Source organism: Colletotrichum gloeosporioides (assembly GCF_011800055.1).
Source record: "Colletotrichum gloeosporioides strain Lc1 chromosome Unknown consensus_43, whole genome shotgun sequence".
Taxonomy (NCBI): domain Eukaryota; kingdom Fungi; phylum Ascomycota; class Sordariomycetes; order Glomerellales; family Glomerellaceae; genus Colletotrichum; species Colletotrichum gloeosporioides.
In genome coordinates, this window is record NW_025544688.1 from 103,085 (window position 1) to 122,441 (window position 19,357).

The window sequence follows — 19,357 nt, forward strand, 5'->3', positions numbered from 1 at the left end:
ATGCAGCTTTTGAGCAATTCGCCGCCAAGAGGCCGTTTCTTTCAACATTCCCTGCTGTCGATGAGCTTCTACGCGGCGGCATCTCCAACATACCGTAACCTCGTCCTCGCTAGAATTGCCAAAGAACCATACCCACGGTTCGGGTCCGCGATGCCGCTCACTCGGGACTTGGGGATCGACATCACCGAACCCAACTGTCAGACCCAAACAACAATCCGTGCAACCCATCGCCATCGGCCCATCTCCCGATGCCGTGACGATATTCCCGCCGTTACCTAGGAGCCCTGCGAACCCTGCTCCGTACCTCCTGCTGCGGTACAGCATGTTCTCCGATTTACTGGGTCGACCTCGTCCACCGGATATCCCGTGCTGCACTACACCTGAGAAGCATTTTCGCACCGCTGCCCTCCAAGACGAAACACTTCATGGCCATTGGCACTAGCCAACGCCTTTGATTCAGCCAAGCCACCCTTCCGAACCTCATGCCATATCAGCCAGATTGCGCAAGCACTCTCTCTTTCTCGCCCACCCCGCTACCGATAGGCTACGGCCCTTGATAACCACGCAGAGAATGGTGCCCGCCACCCCTGACACATGGCTCCCGCCCCGTCACCGCCTGCCCGGCTGCCCATCTCGAGTCAGATGTACCGAGATATCAATAGGACCAACTACGGCATGTCGGCCGGCTTCGCTCGCGGTTGCCACTGCCGGCTTCCCACGCTGCTGGGCTGCGCTCTAATACGTCTCGTCTCGCAGCTGTTGAACCCAATTATCAGCCTCGCCACATTATTTCGAGTCGGAATTGTACACGCCGCAATTGGAACCGAGACCTCCGGGGTGACAACCGTCGAGGGGTTCGATGCTCATCAGACTTGGGGATTTCAGCCTTGGAGGTGACACCGTCTTTGTCACACATCAACTCTGACTTTGTCGGTCTCTACCCCTTGTACCAGAACCCCTCGAAAAACGTTATCTTGGCCAGGGCCATGAACGCATCCAGTCTGGTCTCAAGATGCCCTGGCTTGGAGCTGAGTCGGGGTTAACGGTCAAAAAGGTGTGCTCAAATCCACGCACTTCCATCTCTCCAAGCTACTGGCTTGGCGGTCTCCCCAATATTCAGGATGAGAAACGCCAAAGGTTGCACGATGCCTATTCAGCTTTCCCGAGTCCGCATATTGACAGCTCTGGCTGGCTGGCCGAAAAGAACCACCCGCGCTATCAAACCACTAGGACACCCAATAGTTGCCGTATCAAGATGGGGCCTGTTGAGAAGCTACGCTCTTCGAGGGTCTTCCACATGGGGCCAGGCTCTAAGCATCGGACAGGCCATGCAGCTGCGGCTGCGGCTGCGGCTGGCTTTGCATTGTCTACAAAAGATTCTTATCGTGCATCATCATATGCAAAATTGCAACCGCCTGGTCGGCTCGTCGATTCCGGCGACCATCAGCGGCAATACCAGAGAGATCAATTTGGACAAAGACTTTGCGTCGGGTTGCCGGTTGCGGAAATGCTCTGCGGCCGACAAAGAAAGTCGCTGACAACATTCATGAGACGATGACGTTTCGACAAAGCACCAGCATCTGGAGGAGAGACACTGATTATCGCGAATGTCAGGGAGCCAATGGCATCTTCAACGTACGACGGCATAGAATTGCAGTCGACTCTGCAGAGGGATAAATCGGATGACTACTCACAGGGGTTCCCTTTGTGAGTAGGTGCCGCAATCTGAGAATATCTGTGGTCCTTAAAGCAGCGGCGTGGCCCCGATGAGTGGCGCGAACAGGGGCTCGTCCATGCTCACTTGCATATACTATCAGATGAGCAACGGGTGGCCGGCTCATTAGCCACAGGTACAAAGTCCCTTTTCTGTGTGGCAACAAAATAAGAAATATTGCCAGAAAAAATACACCACGCTAACAAGAATATTAGAACAGAGCTTCTGGAACGCCCAGGTGCAAGTAGAGCCCGTGGGCCCGACTGACAAGGACGGCGCAAAGCCACGGTGCCGCCGCTAAGGAGGCATGAGACGGCGGCGCCAGACCTGACTCCTGGGACGCTAGGGCTAAGAAAGTCTCAGTATGCTTTGTCCGGTGTCTCCCTCTGCGACGGTGTAAGTCAATAGTGGACAGTACTTGAGGACAGCCAACAGAGCACCTACTTGCTCCGTATTCAGCTTGGCCATGATCGCGTTGGCTCGCTGCGAAGTTCGGATGGACTCGAACGCTCATGCAAGCTTCAACGCAGAGTTCAACCCGCCTACTTTGGCATGCTCTCTTTTTCTCACCACTGTCCGTATCACCGCGACGGGCTTGGTCCGTGATGAGATCGCCTGCAGCTTGCTGGCAAGTTCAACACGGGTGCTTGTGCTCTTGATGGCACGCAAATGGCCTTATGACAGAGGACTCACGGCTGAAGAACCAAACATTCACGATGAGCTGGTCAAAGCGGTATCCAATTGTGGCAACGCCGCAGAGAGTACCATGCCAGATCCGGGCAATGAGGAACGTTCGGTCGTCCACTTGAGGTTGCAGGTGGCGATGCCGCTCAATGAACTTGTTTCACGCAAACTATGCTTGATATCGACAAATTGCATCATGACGGCGGGCCAGTAGGCCACTTGGCTATGTGCGAGATTACGGCTGACGGCGGCAAGACGACATGCACTGAGGCCAGATTCAGGCCCATTATTTCCCCATTGTGATCGCTAAATCTTCCGGCCGTGTTGGCGAGCGGGACGAGATATGCCCACCTTCAGCGCAGGGCAAACGGACAGATTGGAAATAATGCACACCAAAAGAAAACCCATGTACAAAGTACCTCCCACCGGCGCCGGGGGTGGCTGTGTTTATTTTTGGGGGCGTGAAAGGCGCCATTTTTTCGTATTCATCAGTGGAGTTGCAGCGCGCAAGAGGATGCAGCAGCAAACCCGCCAATCCGTGCTTTCCAATGCCACACACGCTCACCACCACACCAGAATCGCCAAACGGCATCGACCAACCAGCCATTTCGCCGTTGGAATCTGAACGGGAAGGGGCGAGAAAGCAATTTTTTGGTTGGTAGAGACCGTCGTGATGGTGGTGCTCAGATGGGACGTTCCACGTTGTAACGGCCATGAGGCTCCGACTGGATACGACAACACGCACACAGAAACAAACACACAGAGTTGACACCGCAGCTGTCAGTTGTCTTGTCGAGGGAAATTCTCACATTTGGCTACCAATGCTCAAGCCGGATTCGAGAATTACCACGAAACTTTTTGCAGTGGCAGGGGTTAGGAACACAATGCCCATTATCGCCAACAGGGCCCCCTGGTCTGTCCTGGCATTTAAGCTTATCACGGGCCATTGCTCCCAATATTGCTGACAGCAGATGTCGCTCACCGACATCTCACCTATCGAAGTCTTCCTCGATAACATGCTTACAACTGCAAGCTTTTGGCCAATTGATTCACGAGACTCGGAGGAAGGATGAACCGTTCTCTGCAAAAGAAGCGATCAAGCTTTTCTGACACTGTCAGATTCTCCTGGCCTGGCCTGGCCTGGCCTTCACCACACGCTTCGCACCGCCTGCCAATCAGGGTCAGGCAGAGCCTTAGTTGCAGACATCGTGGCGTTCATTCTCAATTTCCACATATCGCTCTGAAAAGGGGTAGCAGATGCTAGCACGTCTTCTAAATCAGGGTTTTCCACGCGGCTACTCTCTTCATTGCCGCCCGCGGGGCACTTAGTACTTGCTGCCGCTACAAAAAAGGGGCCAGGAGATGACAAGGCGGCTAGACGCGTGGTGGTTGCCGACAACGAGACCAAGCTAGACTCAGAGTTCGCCAACAACCACGATAACGGGTTCTATTCATCACAGGATGACCATGGACGGCTTGCCCGTGGCGTCTGCTTCATCTCGGGAGCCCGCTGTATTGGGTTGGCCAGTCTTGAGCCAAGAGGACGGGTACGCGACTCTCATTGGCATCCTGCGCGTAGATATTTTCGCATCGAGCCCCATGATTGATGAGGCCGTCCCGATTTCAGCCTTATCGAATTAAGCCAGCTCATCACCTATTACCAGAGCAGTCACAGCACCACGCGTCGCGCGGTGTTGAGGTGCCTAGACCGCGGGCTCACTGACCATCGAATCGCCTTGACTGGGCTTAGCTGCCTACCGCCGACCGGTAGCACATTATTCGCCGACCCGCAAAGCGTGTCTTATCAAACATTCCTCGGCGGAATACCTGCAGTTATTGCTTCACGGCGCCGGGGGCCTCGCTGCCTGTCCGGCCGGCCCACTCTACACACCGACATGGGGGAGGAAGATTCACCGGCGGATCACCCGGAGGACCCAATCAGCCTCCACCTCCGTGCGACGTGTTCGTCGCCCCTGGTCTTCTTGCAATCAAGATGTTCAGTCACATCTGCGGAGGAGCTTTTCGCATCTGGTCTCCATCTCTCCCCGTCAGCCCATTTTTCAAGCTGAGGTCAGGGCGCGTTTCTCCATCGTTTCTGCAAACACCCGGCAAATCAAACAGGATATTCCAGTCGGCCAAAAAGCCAGCCACGAGGCATAAACGTGCCGTGTTCAGAATAACAGACCAGACCAGAATGGCCAAGGAGAAACACGGGGAGTCTGTGGACCTCACCACGGCGTGATCAATGTGACGCGTTCAAACGACGGGGCGTAACATGTATCCAAAAAAGAGTCTCTCGTCAGCGCTGCTGTGCCATTCTGGTTGTTGAAGGCGGCCGACGATAAGTTGCCAGCGTAGGATTCTCAAGGCTCCCTGCGGCTCTGACGAGAAACCCGCTCGCTATCAGAGCGGACAGGCATCTCTGTCATATCGGTTGGTAAGCCTCGCTGGACGGGCTTTGACCGAGTCGCAACCGCATGCCACCAGAGCCCGGCTGCTTGTGGCTGCTGTGTAGATGCATTGCCGACAACTTGGAAGACATGCAACAAGGCCAAAGCAGCGATCCATCACAGAAAGAGACTGTCAACGCATGGGAAACTTGCCTTAAACCTGGCCAGGGTTGCACGAGGGATTCTGACAACCTGCCGACCGGCATCCTCGCCCGAAGTTCTCGATCCCTGACCCTCGACGGGATGGCCGGTCCACCAGCTGGCAGGGCCACTCTCCCATCAACAGGGGAGGGGTGTCCGTCATCCACAATTCTTTCGGCCGCCGCCGCAAATCCTCCCACGCAAAAATTGTCTCCGTCGCCTGTTTGTAATTGTTCCCGCGAACTCGCTTGTTTCTTCTGGTCCGTGAGAAGGCCACAAATCCACGAGCTAAAACATTGGAGATCCTTCTCTCGCTCTCTAGTCGAATGTGGAACCGGTGCACGTCTCCCATAAGCTTGAATTGTGCACCCCCGCTTTTCTGCGGAAGCTCTCCCACACGGCGGCGTCGCTTTTGGTTTTTTGGGTGATCGGAAACACAGCGGGCACTAACACCATTGCGAGACTCCACACATCACCATCTACCTCAACCTGAAGCCAACTATGAACGACTAGTTTCCTCTAGCTCCGGAGCTGAGGAAAATAGTCCGACCCAGCGCATAATGCCCTGGAGCCCTGAAAAAACACCCCGAAAACGCAAATCCCGATGTGAGGGGCGGGACTGAGAGGGGGCAGAAAGAACACCATACCCACTGATTCACTTCGCCCTCGAAAATCGGCATGTTGGTGTTCGCCGTGACCCAGAAGGGAGGGATACAGCCCCAATCACTGAAGAAAGACATCTGTTTTACACTTCAGCGGGGTTTCTGCTCTCCCAGCTTTCCCCATAGTCTCTAAACTCTATACCTGCCGCAAGACACGGTGTTGATCGTGATGAGACCAAAGAAACCCTTTATTTACAAACAATAGAATAAGCAATTCCCAGGCCCATTGTGTTATGTCTGTGACACGTGAGACCCAGCCAGATCTGCCTTGCGCAATCTCACCTCTGAGAGTCACCACGTCAAGCGTCAAGTCGGCCATGCGCTTCTTCTGCAGGACTTTTGTCCAACTCGACACTCGACGACGGTGGCGATGGCTATCAACTGCCAGTGCAGGTAGCATTGCATACAGCACGCACATTGATATTCCCCGTATCCTCCCTTTCCCATTCTACAAGATCCGCCCGCCGAATGCTTGGCTCTGTTGTGTACAAAATTCACCACCGCCGCAGGGCTGCAGGCCGAGAGGACTTTTATCGAGCCCAGAACACACATAGGTACGGATACACACCTTTGCGCCACTTGACAAGTGAGTGTCTGCATCTCGTTTGCCTCGGCCGGATGCTGCGATAAGCCGTGCCGTGTGTGTGTGTGGCATGGCATACATGAGAGAATAAAGAACCGGGAAGAAAACATGGCTGTGACCAAGACCTCAGCGACGGCCGTATTGGATGACTGCATCGGCGATTTACCTGCCTTGAGTTGATATGCAGGGATAACCTGCTGCTGCAAGGTATTCGGGTGGTGACGCTCAAATTGACGGGACAACTTTTACTTGAATCACAGGTTTCATATGAGGTAATGCGTAATAATCTTTTTTGAAATTCATTATGGTGGTGGTAGTGTGTTGCGTCTCCGTCATGGCTCGGCGGCGCAATTAATGTAATCCAAGACAGCTGTCGTCAAAATACAGGCGGCATCGTGTCACCAGCGCGCCGAGCTTCCAAGGAAACATCCAGAGATTTGGTATTCCGAAATTCAAATGCCGTCCGTTGTGAAACCCACACCGCGCGCCCGTCATCTATCCCAAAAATAGCATGTTCACCTTGTCTATATGTTGTTGATATTGAAAAGAAAAACAGAGGTCGTACGGGCGAGACGCCTTTTTACAGCTCCTCGTTACCGTCGCACTGCTGCCACATGGAGACCTTCTTGATGGTCATCTCGGGCTGCGTCCAGGTGGGGAACCACTGGTCGGTAGCCGTCCAGAAGTCCTTCTTGGCGTTGGGGCTGGTGTTGAGCCAGGGCTTGTTGGACTTGCCGTCCTCGAACCATCCATTCGTACCACCGACGGCGACGTTCAGGATGAGGTAGAACTTCTGGTCAAAGGGCGTGTTGGCACGACCAGTCTGACTCCAGACGTCCGTCAGACGGCTGCCGTTGGAGTTGGCCTGGGGGAAGTCACCGCGCTGCCACATGGGCTCATCGAAGTTGGTGTACATGACCTGCAGCAGACGGCTGTTGACGTAGGTGAAGAGGTACTTCTGGGACCACTCGAGACCGAAGGTGTTGAAGTTGTCGCCGTAGGTGGTGTGCAGGGCCTGGCGCTTGTTGTTGGTTCTCCACCAAGCGTCGTTGGCTTGGTCGGGACCCCAGTGCAGAGCAGAAGACATGATATTGTCGCCACCCTGCTCGTATGTCCAGTTGTTGCCGCGGGACTCCACGATATCAATCTCGCCAGACGCGGGCCAGGAGCCGTAAGTGTCCTCGACGGGCATCATCCAGATAGCGGGCCAGAGCCAGTCGCCCTTGGGGAGCTTGGCAACAACCTCAACGCGACCGTACTTGATGGTGGCACCCTTCTTGGTGTTGAGGCGGCCAGACTTGACAGGAGGGACGATGGTAGAGTTTCCAGCGGTAGTGTTGGTGGCAGCCACACAGTCAGAGAACTTGTCCGACGTGCAGGTTCCATCCTTGAGCAGATCAACGACAGTGTCCTTCTCAATCATGGTGTTGTCAGTGAGAGTGGGCTTGATGACGAGGGCACCATCCTGGAAGAAGATGTTCTCGGCGTCGGCTGTTGTCCACTCGAATTCGCCGTTGCTGCGAGGTTGTTAGTCATTGAGAGCTTGATTTGAAGATTGATGCGACATACCCAAAGCCGCCAACGTTGACCTCCTTGGTCCAAACATTGCTGTCAAGGTTGCCAGAGCTGAAGTCCTCTATGAGAACAGGGCAGTATTGGTGCTTGACGACACTGTGAATACCGTCCCAGATGAGGAAACCGGAGATGGCCAGACCAAGCAGAATACCGACGATGGGAATGATTGTGACCCATTTCTCCTTGGGGTCGGCCTTATCCAACCAGGGCTTCTCTACGTCCTCCTTGCGAATGCGCCTTGAGTGGAAGTAGCGCTGGGAACGCTCATCGAAACGGGTGCCAATGGCGCTGGAGGAGCCGAAGCTTGATGCGGGACGAGAGACGGCCGGTGTGCCAAAGGGGTTTGTGCCCATGCCGGGACGCTGGGATGCTTGAGACTCAACACCATCGTTGAAGGGATTGCGGCTGTTGTTGGTCTCGGGGGTGCCTGGGCGCATAGGAGTGCCGGCGGCGGTGGTCGCTTGCGAAGGCTGACCGGCGACCTGGCGGGAGAAGTATTGCTGATTGTATGAATCCTGGTCCATTGTGTATGGATTATGAGGTGGGATTGAGTCCGGGTATTCAAAATGGCAGACGGTCTGCGGCAGACTCGTTTGAGCTGCGGTCCCTCGAAGCAATTAAGCGCTGGGACAGATTGTAGCGAATGTGGTGGTTTCGTTGGAAAAGAGCGAGTGGCTTGACTGTCGTCGGGGATGTTGGTTATTATTCCCCAAAGTACCTGGCGAGGACTGGAGAGGAGAAGGGATAGATATTACTCGCGACGGACGAGGTGAAAGGAAGAAAGAAAGAAGAGAAGTCCGGAAGAGGCGCGAATGCAAGGCGAGGCCGAGTAGGTAAATGGGAGCTGGAAGTGGTGGCTTCGGGCAAATGAACCTGGAAGAGAAAGAAGGACTGGACGCAGGTGAAAGCCATGCTTGGAGAGAAACAGGAAGCAACAGCTACAGAAGGAGCTAAGATCAGTGAGGCCAAGTGCGGGACGGCGGGACGGGTACCTCAACCTTGTACTTCCACAGGCGCCTGCCTCGAGGTACCGCAGGCGCACTGCACTTGTCTTCAGTGGGCGATGGCTGTGACGGCGGCGCCGGCTTGGTCTGGGCTGCCCTGTCCGCAAACAGCTCCCTCCCGCCATGAACATGGACATGAACATGGACACCTCCGTCAGTGAGTGTCCCCTTTTCAGCGCATGGCAAGCGGCCCCTTGGTGCTGATGGGGGCAATCTCACACCAGACGCTGCTCTTCTAGCGCTATTGGCATCAGCTGGTGGCGCTGGATTACAGGGGCTGTCAGCTGTAAAGAGGGATTCTTCCAGCGGTCACTGCGTACCTTAGGCACCTTACCCACTTACCTACTGTAAGGTATCCTGCCTCGGGCCTGAGGTGGCTTTCCCTTCCGAGTCCTGTCGTCCCTTCTTTCTCGTCCCTCACAGACGACATGAGACGATGAGCCCCCCCTTCTCACTCAACCACACGGCGGGGAGTGCTTGAGTTTGGGTCCGGCATCTCTTAGCTCAGCCAGACTTGCAAGCCCTTTCTTTCACCAATATTTCACATCGTCAGTTACCTTACTGCTTGAGGCGACTGACTGTCTCTCGGCACCCAAGAGTCATGTTCGGCCTCTCTATCTTTCGCCCACCCCCATGACCCCCGAATCAGCCGAGTCTGGTGCGTTCTGGCCGCGTCGTTTGTCAAATATTACCACCCAACTGGATTCTACGATAACGCATCAAAGAGCTATCACGACTCTTGCCCTCTGTTTCGGTCCTCCCCGTGCGGCTGGCTGGCTGCCCTGTGGATATGCCTGTGGATATGACGGCCGACTTCACGACAACACATCTATCCAAACTTCACTATTGGCACTCTGCAGCAGCCGGAGCTCTCAGCCCTGGAGATAGTGTATGGAGCATCACTTTTCTCCCTCAGTCGGGCCTGCAAACCCTGCCTGTCCCGCTTCCCGTCTTCGCTTCACTTGCGGGATCCGACCTCAGTCTCTAGTCTCCAGCTCCCTCTGCTCGCCCGCCCCGGTGCCCAGGAGCCTAGATCATGACGAAGACAACACTCTGGAGCCCATTGCCCAGACGGACAACCGCTCATTGGCTCACAACACCGCTGAAAAGCAGCAAGAGATGTGCCCGCACTGCTAGCTCTGTGGCGTCCATGCATCGGCCACCTTAGCCCAACGATGCCCTTGTACCTGCATACGACCCCTGTACGACACACCTTGCCCTCCCCTGGTCCCTGACCCGCTGGTACACACGATAAGAGATGCTACCTCTTCAGGACTAAATCCTCGATAGCGTCCTCCAGCACGCCGCCGGTCTGTCAAAACCCGTCTTGGCCGACTCCTGCTGCAATTTCCACAATCACGTCAAGACGTGGTGATAGCGTCAATGCTCAGCTTGATCCAGATCCGGCCAGGAAACAAGGCCCACCGCGCGTCTATTACCTTAGCTTGGCATACGGCATCCAGAAAAAGATTCTTCCTCTGCAGTCAGACGCGATACGAGACAGAGGCAACAACGCCAGCTGCCGCACAGAGCTGAGGTCAAAGCATTGCAAACCAAACCCCACCAAACCAGACCAAGGCAAATCCAGCATCACCGTTACCTTCAGGCGAGTGAACCTATCTCCGCTGCTGTTCACCAATGACTAGAAACCGGCCCACCTCTTGGTATCGAGGCTCTTGCGGCAGTGATAAGCTATCTGCATACCATTCAACACGAGGATTTGAGAAATCGGTCAAGCACTGGTCGAAGGAGACTCGAGATCATCGCCGGCCGATGTGACTGCTACCCAAGTGCTTGTAGCCATATTCCATCTAAACCGCGCTTTGCCCCAGCAGCTCGGGCGACCCGCTCGAAGCTTAACCAGAAGATCAGCATCAAGGCTTCTTCGTCCCGAATATCCTCCCAAGCGACGTGGCGAACAACAGGCCGAGTACGTGATCGGCGTTGGAAGCGCCCTTCCCGGCTTTGCCGTAGTACCATCCGTGAAGTTTTCCAGTCGGGCTTCGACGCGAAGCGACGTCTGGATCTGCGCCGACGCCAGGCCACGCACTCGAATCAGAAAGCTGGTCTTAAGATCGACGCCTCCGGGAGCGTCCCGGCGAAGCGGTGGGAGCCCTTCCTTTGTCCCCGTCTTTGACAGGTGCCCCCACCCAGCTGGATATCTCGGCGAGGGTCGTCCATCTTTGTCTGTTTCGACATCGCCCAAGGGTTCCTAGAGCGATTGAGGTCACCGCCTGAGTTGCGGCAGTAGCTTCCGTGGGAGTTGGCACGTTGATAGCATGTCTGGCGTTTTTGGCCATGGCAAGCAATGCAGCTGCAAGTGCAGGTGCATGTGCAGTTGGCAGACAGCATTGGATGGGATGACGGGAACCCTTCTCAACTTGCGCCAAAGTCTCTGCCACTGGCTGGAGGGGTTGCCAGCAATGCATGCAGCACGCATTAGCTCTGCGAGGGCAGACATGTTCTCGAGCGGTGGCTGACGAGGTGCATCGTGGCGAGCACGAACGAGCACGTTGTGGCATCGGCAATGCTCCGAATTTCCCGGTTAGATTGTCAGCCAGTTGGCCTCTGACCATTGACGATCCAAGTCGTTGAAGTGAAAGTGCATTGCTCGCTCTTGGCTTTCTGACCTTGTGCTCTTGAATCCTTACTAGACCGACCCATCAACTCGGTTTACACGCAGGGCTCAGTTACAGCACAGGAATTGCGTCCCTGTAGCACTGCAAGTAAAATTTCCTGTGTAGGGCAGCATGGAGATCATGATCCTGCGATTAATTCAAACGATGCCTTCCATTGCCGAGCCGTCAAGGTGCGTCGAGACAGACGGCCGGGACTACTCCTTCGCTCGACACCAAGTGCCGTCTTACCGATACCACATTGCTAATCCAAGCTTCCTCTTCAACGTTGCATCGTTTGTCTCGCTCGTCATCACCATGTGCAAACTCGCCTACAACCACATCTCACGTCGTACATCATAGCGCCTCCAGTGCCGTCCAGTCGGTCGTCGAGAACCAACCCCAACCCCGCTCCCGACTAACCACTCCATCCATCGTATTCGGCCCTAGAGCCGCTTCTCCCAGCCAGTCACCGCTGCACCTTCCCCCGCTGTTTATTTTTAAAACAAAGATTCCCCAACCCTCCCGACGCCTCTCTGTCTCCCATGTCCAGCACGACAAGCTGCTGTTGGTCGGGACTCGGGGGCGTGGTGGAACGTCGTCCAATCGAGACCTTCTTGCAGCATTCGCTGTGTGTTTCAGTTGAGGCGAGCCCTGCTTTGATACGAGCGTTGAGAAAAATGAAAGATGGGTGAACGAGACGAGGCGGCGCGCCGTTACACGTTATCTTTGCCTTTGCCATAGACGAGGGCCAAGATGCGTTGATATCGTCGTGCTGACGGTTCTGCATACCTGCCTAGGCATTTCGTTTTCATACCTGGGATTCTGTGATGCGGGCTCTCGGCAAAGTATCATGCTGTAAGCAGGCAGGCAGGGTTTGGCTGCATTGCATCGAGCGCAGCGGTGTCGACCTTCTCGACGAGCATGGATAAGGTAAGCATGCATTTGCCACTGCCTGTGAATCAGGTTTTTTCTCTCTTATCGCATTGTGCTATCGGGTGATGTTGGTCGCTGTGAGAGGTTGGGTTGTGCTGGCAGGGCATGGAGGGGTTTGTATGCAGGTCTGAGGCGCAGGAGGTTAAGCGATGCTCGCCCGGTCTGTGAGGACGGGGGTCGAGGGTTCCGTCCCCCGAGCGAAGTAGGAATCTGACCCTGGCTTGGCGGTGAATGCTGTTGCGGCTGTCGTGTTTTGTGAATATCCATTGCTGAGGAGGTTGTTTGAGGCTCTTGCGATATTCATTTGATACGTCCATTCTAGGAGCGTAGTTATATCCTAAGCCATGAATAATCATATGGTAGGTGGCAAACCGGTAAGTATCTGAAATCTCAATCTTTCAAGTGACTGAGCAGGTGATAGATAGAACCTTTTATGTGAATGAGTATAGATATTAAGGAATACGAGTGTGTAAACGGTATGGAAACAGCAGTTCAGCATGTTGAGGTTGAGACGATGATTAATATTCGTTATTTGGCATTCAAGTAAAGTGATTTGTGTCGAAAGAAAATCCGCAGCCTATGTTTATAGAATTCGTCCGACGCGTGCTTTCAAAATTTTTTTAAAGAATTGGTCGATTATGATGTTCTCTTAAGATAGATCAGAGGGCTACGTATCCCTGAGAAGTAGAATTGGCTTCGAGACAGCAATTACTAGAATGGCTCTCTACGCTGTTTGATCCTGCCATTGAACAATTGGCATACGTTTTGGTTGAAAAGCTGGCTCAGCTAGTGATGAAAAATGAGGAGATGATGGGTTGGCGTAAAAAGCTTGTCTCTAGAGGATTAATATGATCTTGATGAGAGTAGTAGCAATAGCGACAAGAAGGATAATAGGGAGGGTGTTGAATCGACAAGATCATATGAATTGTGGGAAGCGACGTCGTCAAGGAGGTCACGATAGCATTAAATTCAGAGATTCATTCAGATAACAGCGCAGTAACAGGTAGAGTGAGTGTGTAATTTGATGCATTAACTATTCTATCTCATATAGTGGTATCGTCTGATTCTTTTTACTCCCAACGCCTTCATTATCCCCTGAAACCACCCAATTTTCCCATCGTAGTATGATGACTAGATCTCTCTCTCTGTGTCTCTCTCGCGCTCTGCCTCTCTGTCTATCTGTTCCAGTTCATCTTAAACAAGTGCGGCGATGCCTGCCAGGAGACCCACGGCCACGCCCGCATTAAGACCAGTGCAACGGGGAGCAGCAAGACCAGGGCTGGTGGTGGTCCTGACGCCCGTGGTCGAAGCGGTCCTGGCAGCGGTGCCTGTGAGAGTGGCGCTTGACGTGGTCACCGGACAGCTGACAGTGCAGGGAAGTGCGGTCGTGAAAGGCAAGCCAGAAGCAGAGCTCTCGGGGAAGACGGGAGGCTGGCTGGCGGCATCAGGGCTCGGGTTCGACGGCACGTCAGGGTTCAAGACATTGTCTATGATGTGCATGATGCCGTTGGCGATGAGGATATCGGGCTGAATGATTTGCGCCGAGTTCAAGAAGAGGTTGTTGCCGGACCGGATGGTACGCAGGCTCTGAGACGCCAGAGTGGTGAGATTGGTGCCGTTCTTGAGATCGGACGACGCCAGAACCCTCCCGGGAACGACGTGGTAGTTGAGAAACTTCTTGACGGCGTTGCTGTCCATGTTCTTGACGGAGCCGGCGATGCGCTGGAAGGCCTCGTTGCGTGGGGCGAAGATTGTGACATTCTTCTCATTCGATATAGCGGGAATGAGCTTAGCGGCGTACAAAGCGCCGAGGAACGCGGGCAGCTTGAAGCTCTCGGTGGTATTCTCCAGTCTCGCAGGAGGGATTAGGAGATTGTCCACGACCTGAACAAGACCGCCGGCAAATTTGATGTCGCCCTCTACCTGGGTTGTGCGAATACCTTCAGAGGACGTAAAGACGATGACATCGCCAGGCTGCTTGTTGACGAGGACGTTCTGGCCGCCGGTGACATTTGTCCAAGCTGAGTCTTGGAGGAGTGAGGAACGCAGGACTGATGGACCGGACACAAGAGCGTCAGTAGACACAGTGCCCTGCAAGATGTGGTACTCCAGGATAGGAACGGCTATGGAAGGATCCGACTCGTTCCAGATTGCGTTGAGCTGGGTTCCAGGGATATTCTCAAACGCCGCGTTAGACGGTGCAACAATCTAGTCAATGTTAGCTGGGAATAGTCGCATGTATGAAAGAGGCTGACCGTGACGCCTTCGTAATTTGGAAGCTTAAAGAGCACCTCGGGATATTTCTGTGGGTGGTCAGCAGTGATCCCTAGCTCAATTGTATCTTTGTCGGCGTGCCTTGATCAAATTGTAATATGTCGTAAGATTCTTGGACTGTAAAACACTCCCCAGATCGTCTTTCTGGGCGGAGACTGTATCCAAGAGACTGGCCACGAGGCCAAAGACTCCAAACGGGCCAAGAGAAGCAAACATGATGAACGGGTATACGCGTATGAACGAAGGCCAATTGATCTCGTGGAACACCCGAGAGTCGGGCGAGGAATGATGTTGCTTGTCGGAGCCTGTAGATGGATGTTCTGATGTTTGGGATGACAGAGCCGTCTACTCGCCTTCTGACGTATCGTATGTCTGTCTCGCTCTCTGGAGTTTCTTCCCCCAATAAGGTGTTGTCGGATAGTCACTGAACCTGGGAAGTGGATAAGGTGTCAGCGGCACCCGAGTCTGAGGCAACAACAACACAGCAGCAGCATCAGCAGCGACAACAGCAATGATAATGGCAACTGTCAACAGCAGTGTCGGAATGAATCACAGGTGAGGTCGTGAGAGAAGGAACGGCCCCTTAAAGAGTTGACCAACGGCGACTGCCCACCATGCACCCTGCAGGAGCAGCTAGCTGGCCCCTGGGTCCCTGGGAAGGATCTTCTGCATCGAGCTGGGGTAAGGTGACACCGCCAAAAGCTGCTGTGTTGATGCAGACTACAGCCACAAGGTGTGAGAGCTCCCTGGTTATCGAAGTTGGGTGGTTCTAGGGCGGCAGTGAAATTGGTGTCTCGACAGCCGTACGATCGTGATACATGTCCCAATAAAGGCTGCATCTGGCAGTCAGCACGGGATCCGGGGATTGATTCTTCATCCTTTTGAGTATCTATCTCATCATTTCACCAGGAGGACTTCCTCCCTCTAGGATGGTCGGAAATAATGAGACTAGAGAGAGGCATCCTGCCCGAAATCAGGCACCGGCACCGAGTCTGACCAAGATCTGCTTGCCGCTGGCATCAACAACCAACAATCTGCCGAACCACAGGCGGCACCCTCCCTTGCCGTCAGCAAGGCACAACACACTCGACTTGGTATCGCTCGAGATAGCGGACGGAAGCCGGCAACATGGACATGGGGGCCGCCCAGCCTACCACACAGGGGCAAGAGAGACATCCATGTCGTGCGAGGTTGCCATGCATGGCAAAGTGACAAGACAGGAAGAAGCAAGTGTCGCCAAGTGGGTATCTACCGCTTTCGCATGCTTTGAGGCGATCAGAAGCCACCACGCAGATATGCCACGATTCCAGCCCCTCTCTGAGACGAATGTCACCAGAGGTCGGGGAAAACGTGTGTTTGGATCGGGAGGTATGCTCCTGATGGCTTTGGGGCTGTTATGAAGCTGGGGACGGGAAAGAAAGTTGGGCTTGGGTGTCTCTCCCTTCCACACGGTTCAAGACACGAAGAAACCTAATTCTGGTACAGCCAGCCCTCGTGACTTTCGGGCTCGCGGTGTCTCGGTAGTCGCCAAGCCTCAGCCTCGAATTAAATCGAGATGAAGTGTTAGACACACGAAACGCCATGAGGTTGGAATCCGAATAGCTTATCGTGTTGCATTCTGTATGTGCGTCTGTGACGAACTTCAGACGCGCAAAGAGCCCCAGCAGACCCAACAATCCTTTCACCGAAGTGATACGGGATTCCTGGCCATAAGAATTCCAAGACAATGCCCGACCAAGTCCCATATCCAAAAGACCGAGATTGACAAGGAGGCTAGCGCAAGCCAACCAAGGTCTGGTCGTCCGACACGAGGTGTGCTGCATGAGCCGCAGGAAGCAACAACCAACGAGATTGGAAGGCTTTGACATGAGCGGCCGCTACAGAAGCACCCAGCAAGCCCAGGCGAATCCTCAAGGTCGGTTTTTTGGGGACACGAGCTGCATTCCAGGCCCCTCAGCACGCCCGAACATCCCCTGCCCAGCCTTACAGGGATCATGCCACGTCCCACTGAATGGCAGGGCCAGCAGCGCAAATGTCAGCTGGGTACCACTTCACAATCTCTCAACGATATTATTGACCTGTCAACGATAACTGCTGCTTACCCGCCGTGAATGCGCGGACCGAAGACGCCATAATGCAAAGAGATAACTAGAAATGAGAAGGCTGGTTCGGAAAGGGGTTCCGGCTCCCTCCCGGTCGCAGAGCCTCTTGGTGCAAGCCCGGCATCGCGCCAGGACGGTGCTCGAGCCGGCGCTATCAATCGAGGGATGTCTCAAGGGATCATCTGAAGATGGCAAGCGTGTGTTCGTGGCTGTTGGTGAGGAATGAGAAGTAGAGTTCCCGCGTGGCGCCTGTTAAGGTTATTTCAAAATTCCTGGGAGTATGGAGCTTAAAATCAGTTGCGGGTTGCGATAACCTTAAAGCATTCCGCGAGTTTATCGGCGGGTTAGCCCGGGGCACCTTCCTGGCGCTGGCCCCGCTCCGCCGATGCTCCGTGTCCGGTCATGCCGCCACCGCCGGCCGTCCGAACAGTAGTCTCGGAACATGTTCGTCAGATCTTGCCTGGACAACGTGTCACAGAACTTCTTCAATGCAATGTGCTGCTAGGCAAAGCTCACAAAATAGCCTAGATGCGCCCTATTAATTGAACTTCAAGATCACGGCTGAAGCTGTAGTTGGCCGAAGTAAACACCTGTCTTCTTTCCAGTTATGTGAATATTTCAATATGCGAGAACGTTCACGACGCCAAGAGACGGCAAAAGTAGCAATAACACTGCGGTAAAGTCAACAGTTACATAGCAGGACGCGGGCAATAGAGACGCGGGGAGTTCAGGCGCTATATATCAGCCAAAATTAGAGGTCTAAAGATGAACTGCATGCCTTATATAACTGCTAACTACGTGTATAAATACAGGCATTTGCATCGCGTCTGCTTCCAAACAAACCCTTTGTTTATGCGTGGTCAATCGGCGATGGGCCAGCATCAATTGGGTAAGTGAAGATGTAGTTTGGCCCATCCGCCATCAGCCCATTTGCACCGGGCCTCATCTGGGAAGCCGGAAGCCACAAGTTCTTGTCCGCGTCAACCCACATCAGATCGGTCCAGATCAAGGCATCATCCTGAACGAGAATCGAAGACGATCCGTCGGGCTGGACCTTCCAGATAGCAAGCAGGTTGGTGTCGCTGACGTATATGTTGCCGTCTCCATCAATAGTAGTGCCTCCGGTGCTGGGCGTGAGCGCGAAAGGAATCGCGTAGTCTCCCAGGTTCTCCGCGAGAGTGCTGTTCGTCAAGGCGCCGTCGACGTACTGCGTCTCGATGCGGTACATGCCTCCGTTGCAAGGTTGATAGTAGAGATAGACACCATCGGGGGACACTTCGATCTGGTCAAGACCCACGGAGAGCGTGCTGTCGCCCCCCTGGTATCCTGGAACGAGACTACCATTGTAGGCCATTGGGAACCATGCCACGGCAGAGCTGTGGCCCACAAGAACACGCTTGCCTTCGCCAGTGGTAAGATCCATGACAACGAGCGCGCCAGCTGTATCGCTGAGGTACGCAACATTCCCGTTGAAACGAACGTCATCGATGACGCTGCCAGTCTCGGTGAGATTGTCCAGGTAGTAGACCTTGTCGACGGCGTTGGTGGTGAGGTTCACACCAGCAAGCTTGCTAGATCCGCTGACAAGCTTGCCATCGCTGTCGGTGGTGCCTCCGTCGACGACCCAGAATCGTCCGTCGGGTCCGATGCGGGCGCCGTCGATGCTGACGAAGGCCTTCTTGGGATCCAAAGTCGAGTTGGACGTCCATGAGTTCCAGGTGGAATCGGGGTAAAGGACGGTTGTGCCATTGTTGAGAAGCTCAACGGCTTGAGGGGCATCCGTGGTGGAATATCTTTGCGTCAAGAACTTGCGGCCGTCGGAGGAGATGCTGATACCCTGGGTTGCTCGGTCGAGGGTGAGGGCGATGGTGAGTCCGTCGGCCAGGGCTGCTGCTAGGTGGCTCGAAGAAGCCAATGTGGCCAGGGAAAGACGAGAAATTCTCATGGTAACGACCGTAGATTGATCAAAGAGCGTGTGAACAACGAGATGGTGAATCTGATTTGTCTGTGTTAAAGGCAGTCAAGAACCGCCAAGCTGTCACTTATATACATCCACAACAGGCCTCCCGGCCTCTTTGGATAAACATAACACCATCTGATTTTTCACTCATGATGACGACGTTCGCGATATCAACTGAGCTGATTGATAATCAGCAGTCGGTGTCCGCGTGGATTGCGTGAGGGTTGATCCGCATAGGTCACGATAAATTAAAGTGATGCTCGGAAGAGCCCCGCTATCGCGGGGTGGAAACGTTCGGACCGGGCCCGCGGACTAGGCCGGGCCTTAGGATAGGAGATCAGCAGACTAAGCCATACTGCGGGAGAACAAGCAAGCGACTTTCCGCATCCGTGATAGGTCCAATTCAATGATCGGTAAGTTAGCCCTGGTCTTAAAAGTGCTCGATGCGGGGCAATCGCGAGTTCTCGATCTGAACGAAGGGGGCCCCAACTCAAATGCCAAGTGGGACGATCCCAATGCCGAGGCCTTGAGGCCACATGATCGGATCCGAACGGACGGACCACGCCACAGCAATGTTAATGCGACTCAGGTCATTGAAGACTTACTGGTCGACGAATACACAAAACTGGACACGAGAATATCGCTTGATTTGGGGAG

The 19,357-nt window shown here is 54.2% G+C and overlaps 3 protein-coding genes across 3 annotated transcripts; all 3 read right to left on the reverse strand.

Moving 5' to 3' along the window:
- Window positions 1-6,814: 6,814 nt before the first annotated feature.
- GCG54_00008602 (Beta-1 3-glucan-binding protein) lies at window positions 6,815-8,333 on the reverse strand (the record flags this gene model as incomplete). The annotated part of the gene is made up of 2 exons (XM_045408563.1): window positions 6,815-7,751; window positions 7,804-8,333. The coding sequence occupies 2 exons, from the start codon at window positions 8,331-8,333 to the stop codon at window positions 6,815-6,817; spliced, it is 1,467 nt and encodes a 488-aa protein (XP_045264530.1).
- Window positions 8,334-13,558: 5,225 nt separating this feature from the next.
- GCG54_00008603 (Fasciclin-like arabinogalactan protein) lies at window positions 13,559-14,854 on the reverse strand (the record flags this gene model as incomplete). Its single annotated transcript, XM_045408564.1, has 3 exons — window positions 13,559-14,572; window positions 14,620-14,667; window positions 14,765-14,854. The coding sequence occupies 3 exons, from the start codon at window positions 14,852-14,854 to the stop codon at window positions 13,559-13,561; spliced, it is 1,152 nt and encodes a 383-aa protein (XP_045264531.1).
- A 2,736-nt stretch (window positions 14,855-17,590) lies between these two features.
- Window positions 17,591-18,685, reverse strand: GCG54_00008604 (uncharacterized protein; the record flags this gene model as incomplete). The annotated part of the gene is made up of 1 exon (XM_045408565.1): window positions 17,591-18,685. One exon carries the CDS (start codon window positions 18,683-18,685, stop codon window positions 17,591-17,593), a length of 1,095 nt encoding a protein of 364 aa, XP_045264532.1.
- Window positions 18,686-19,357: the final 672 nt, after the last annotated feature.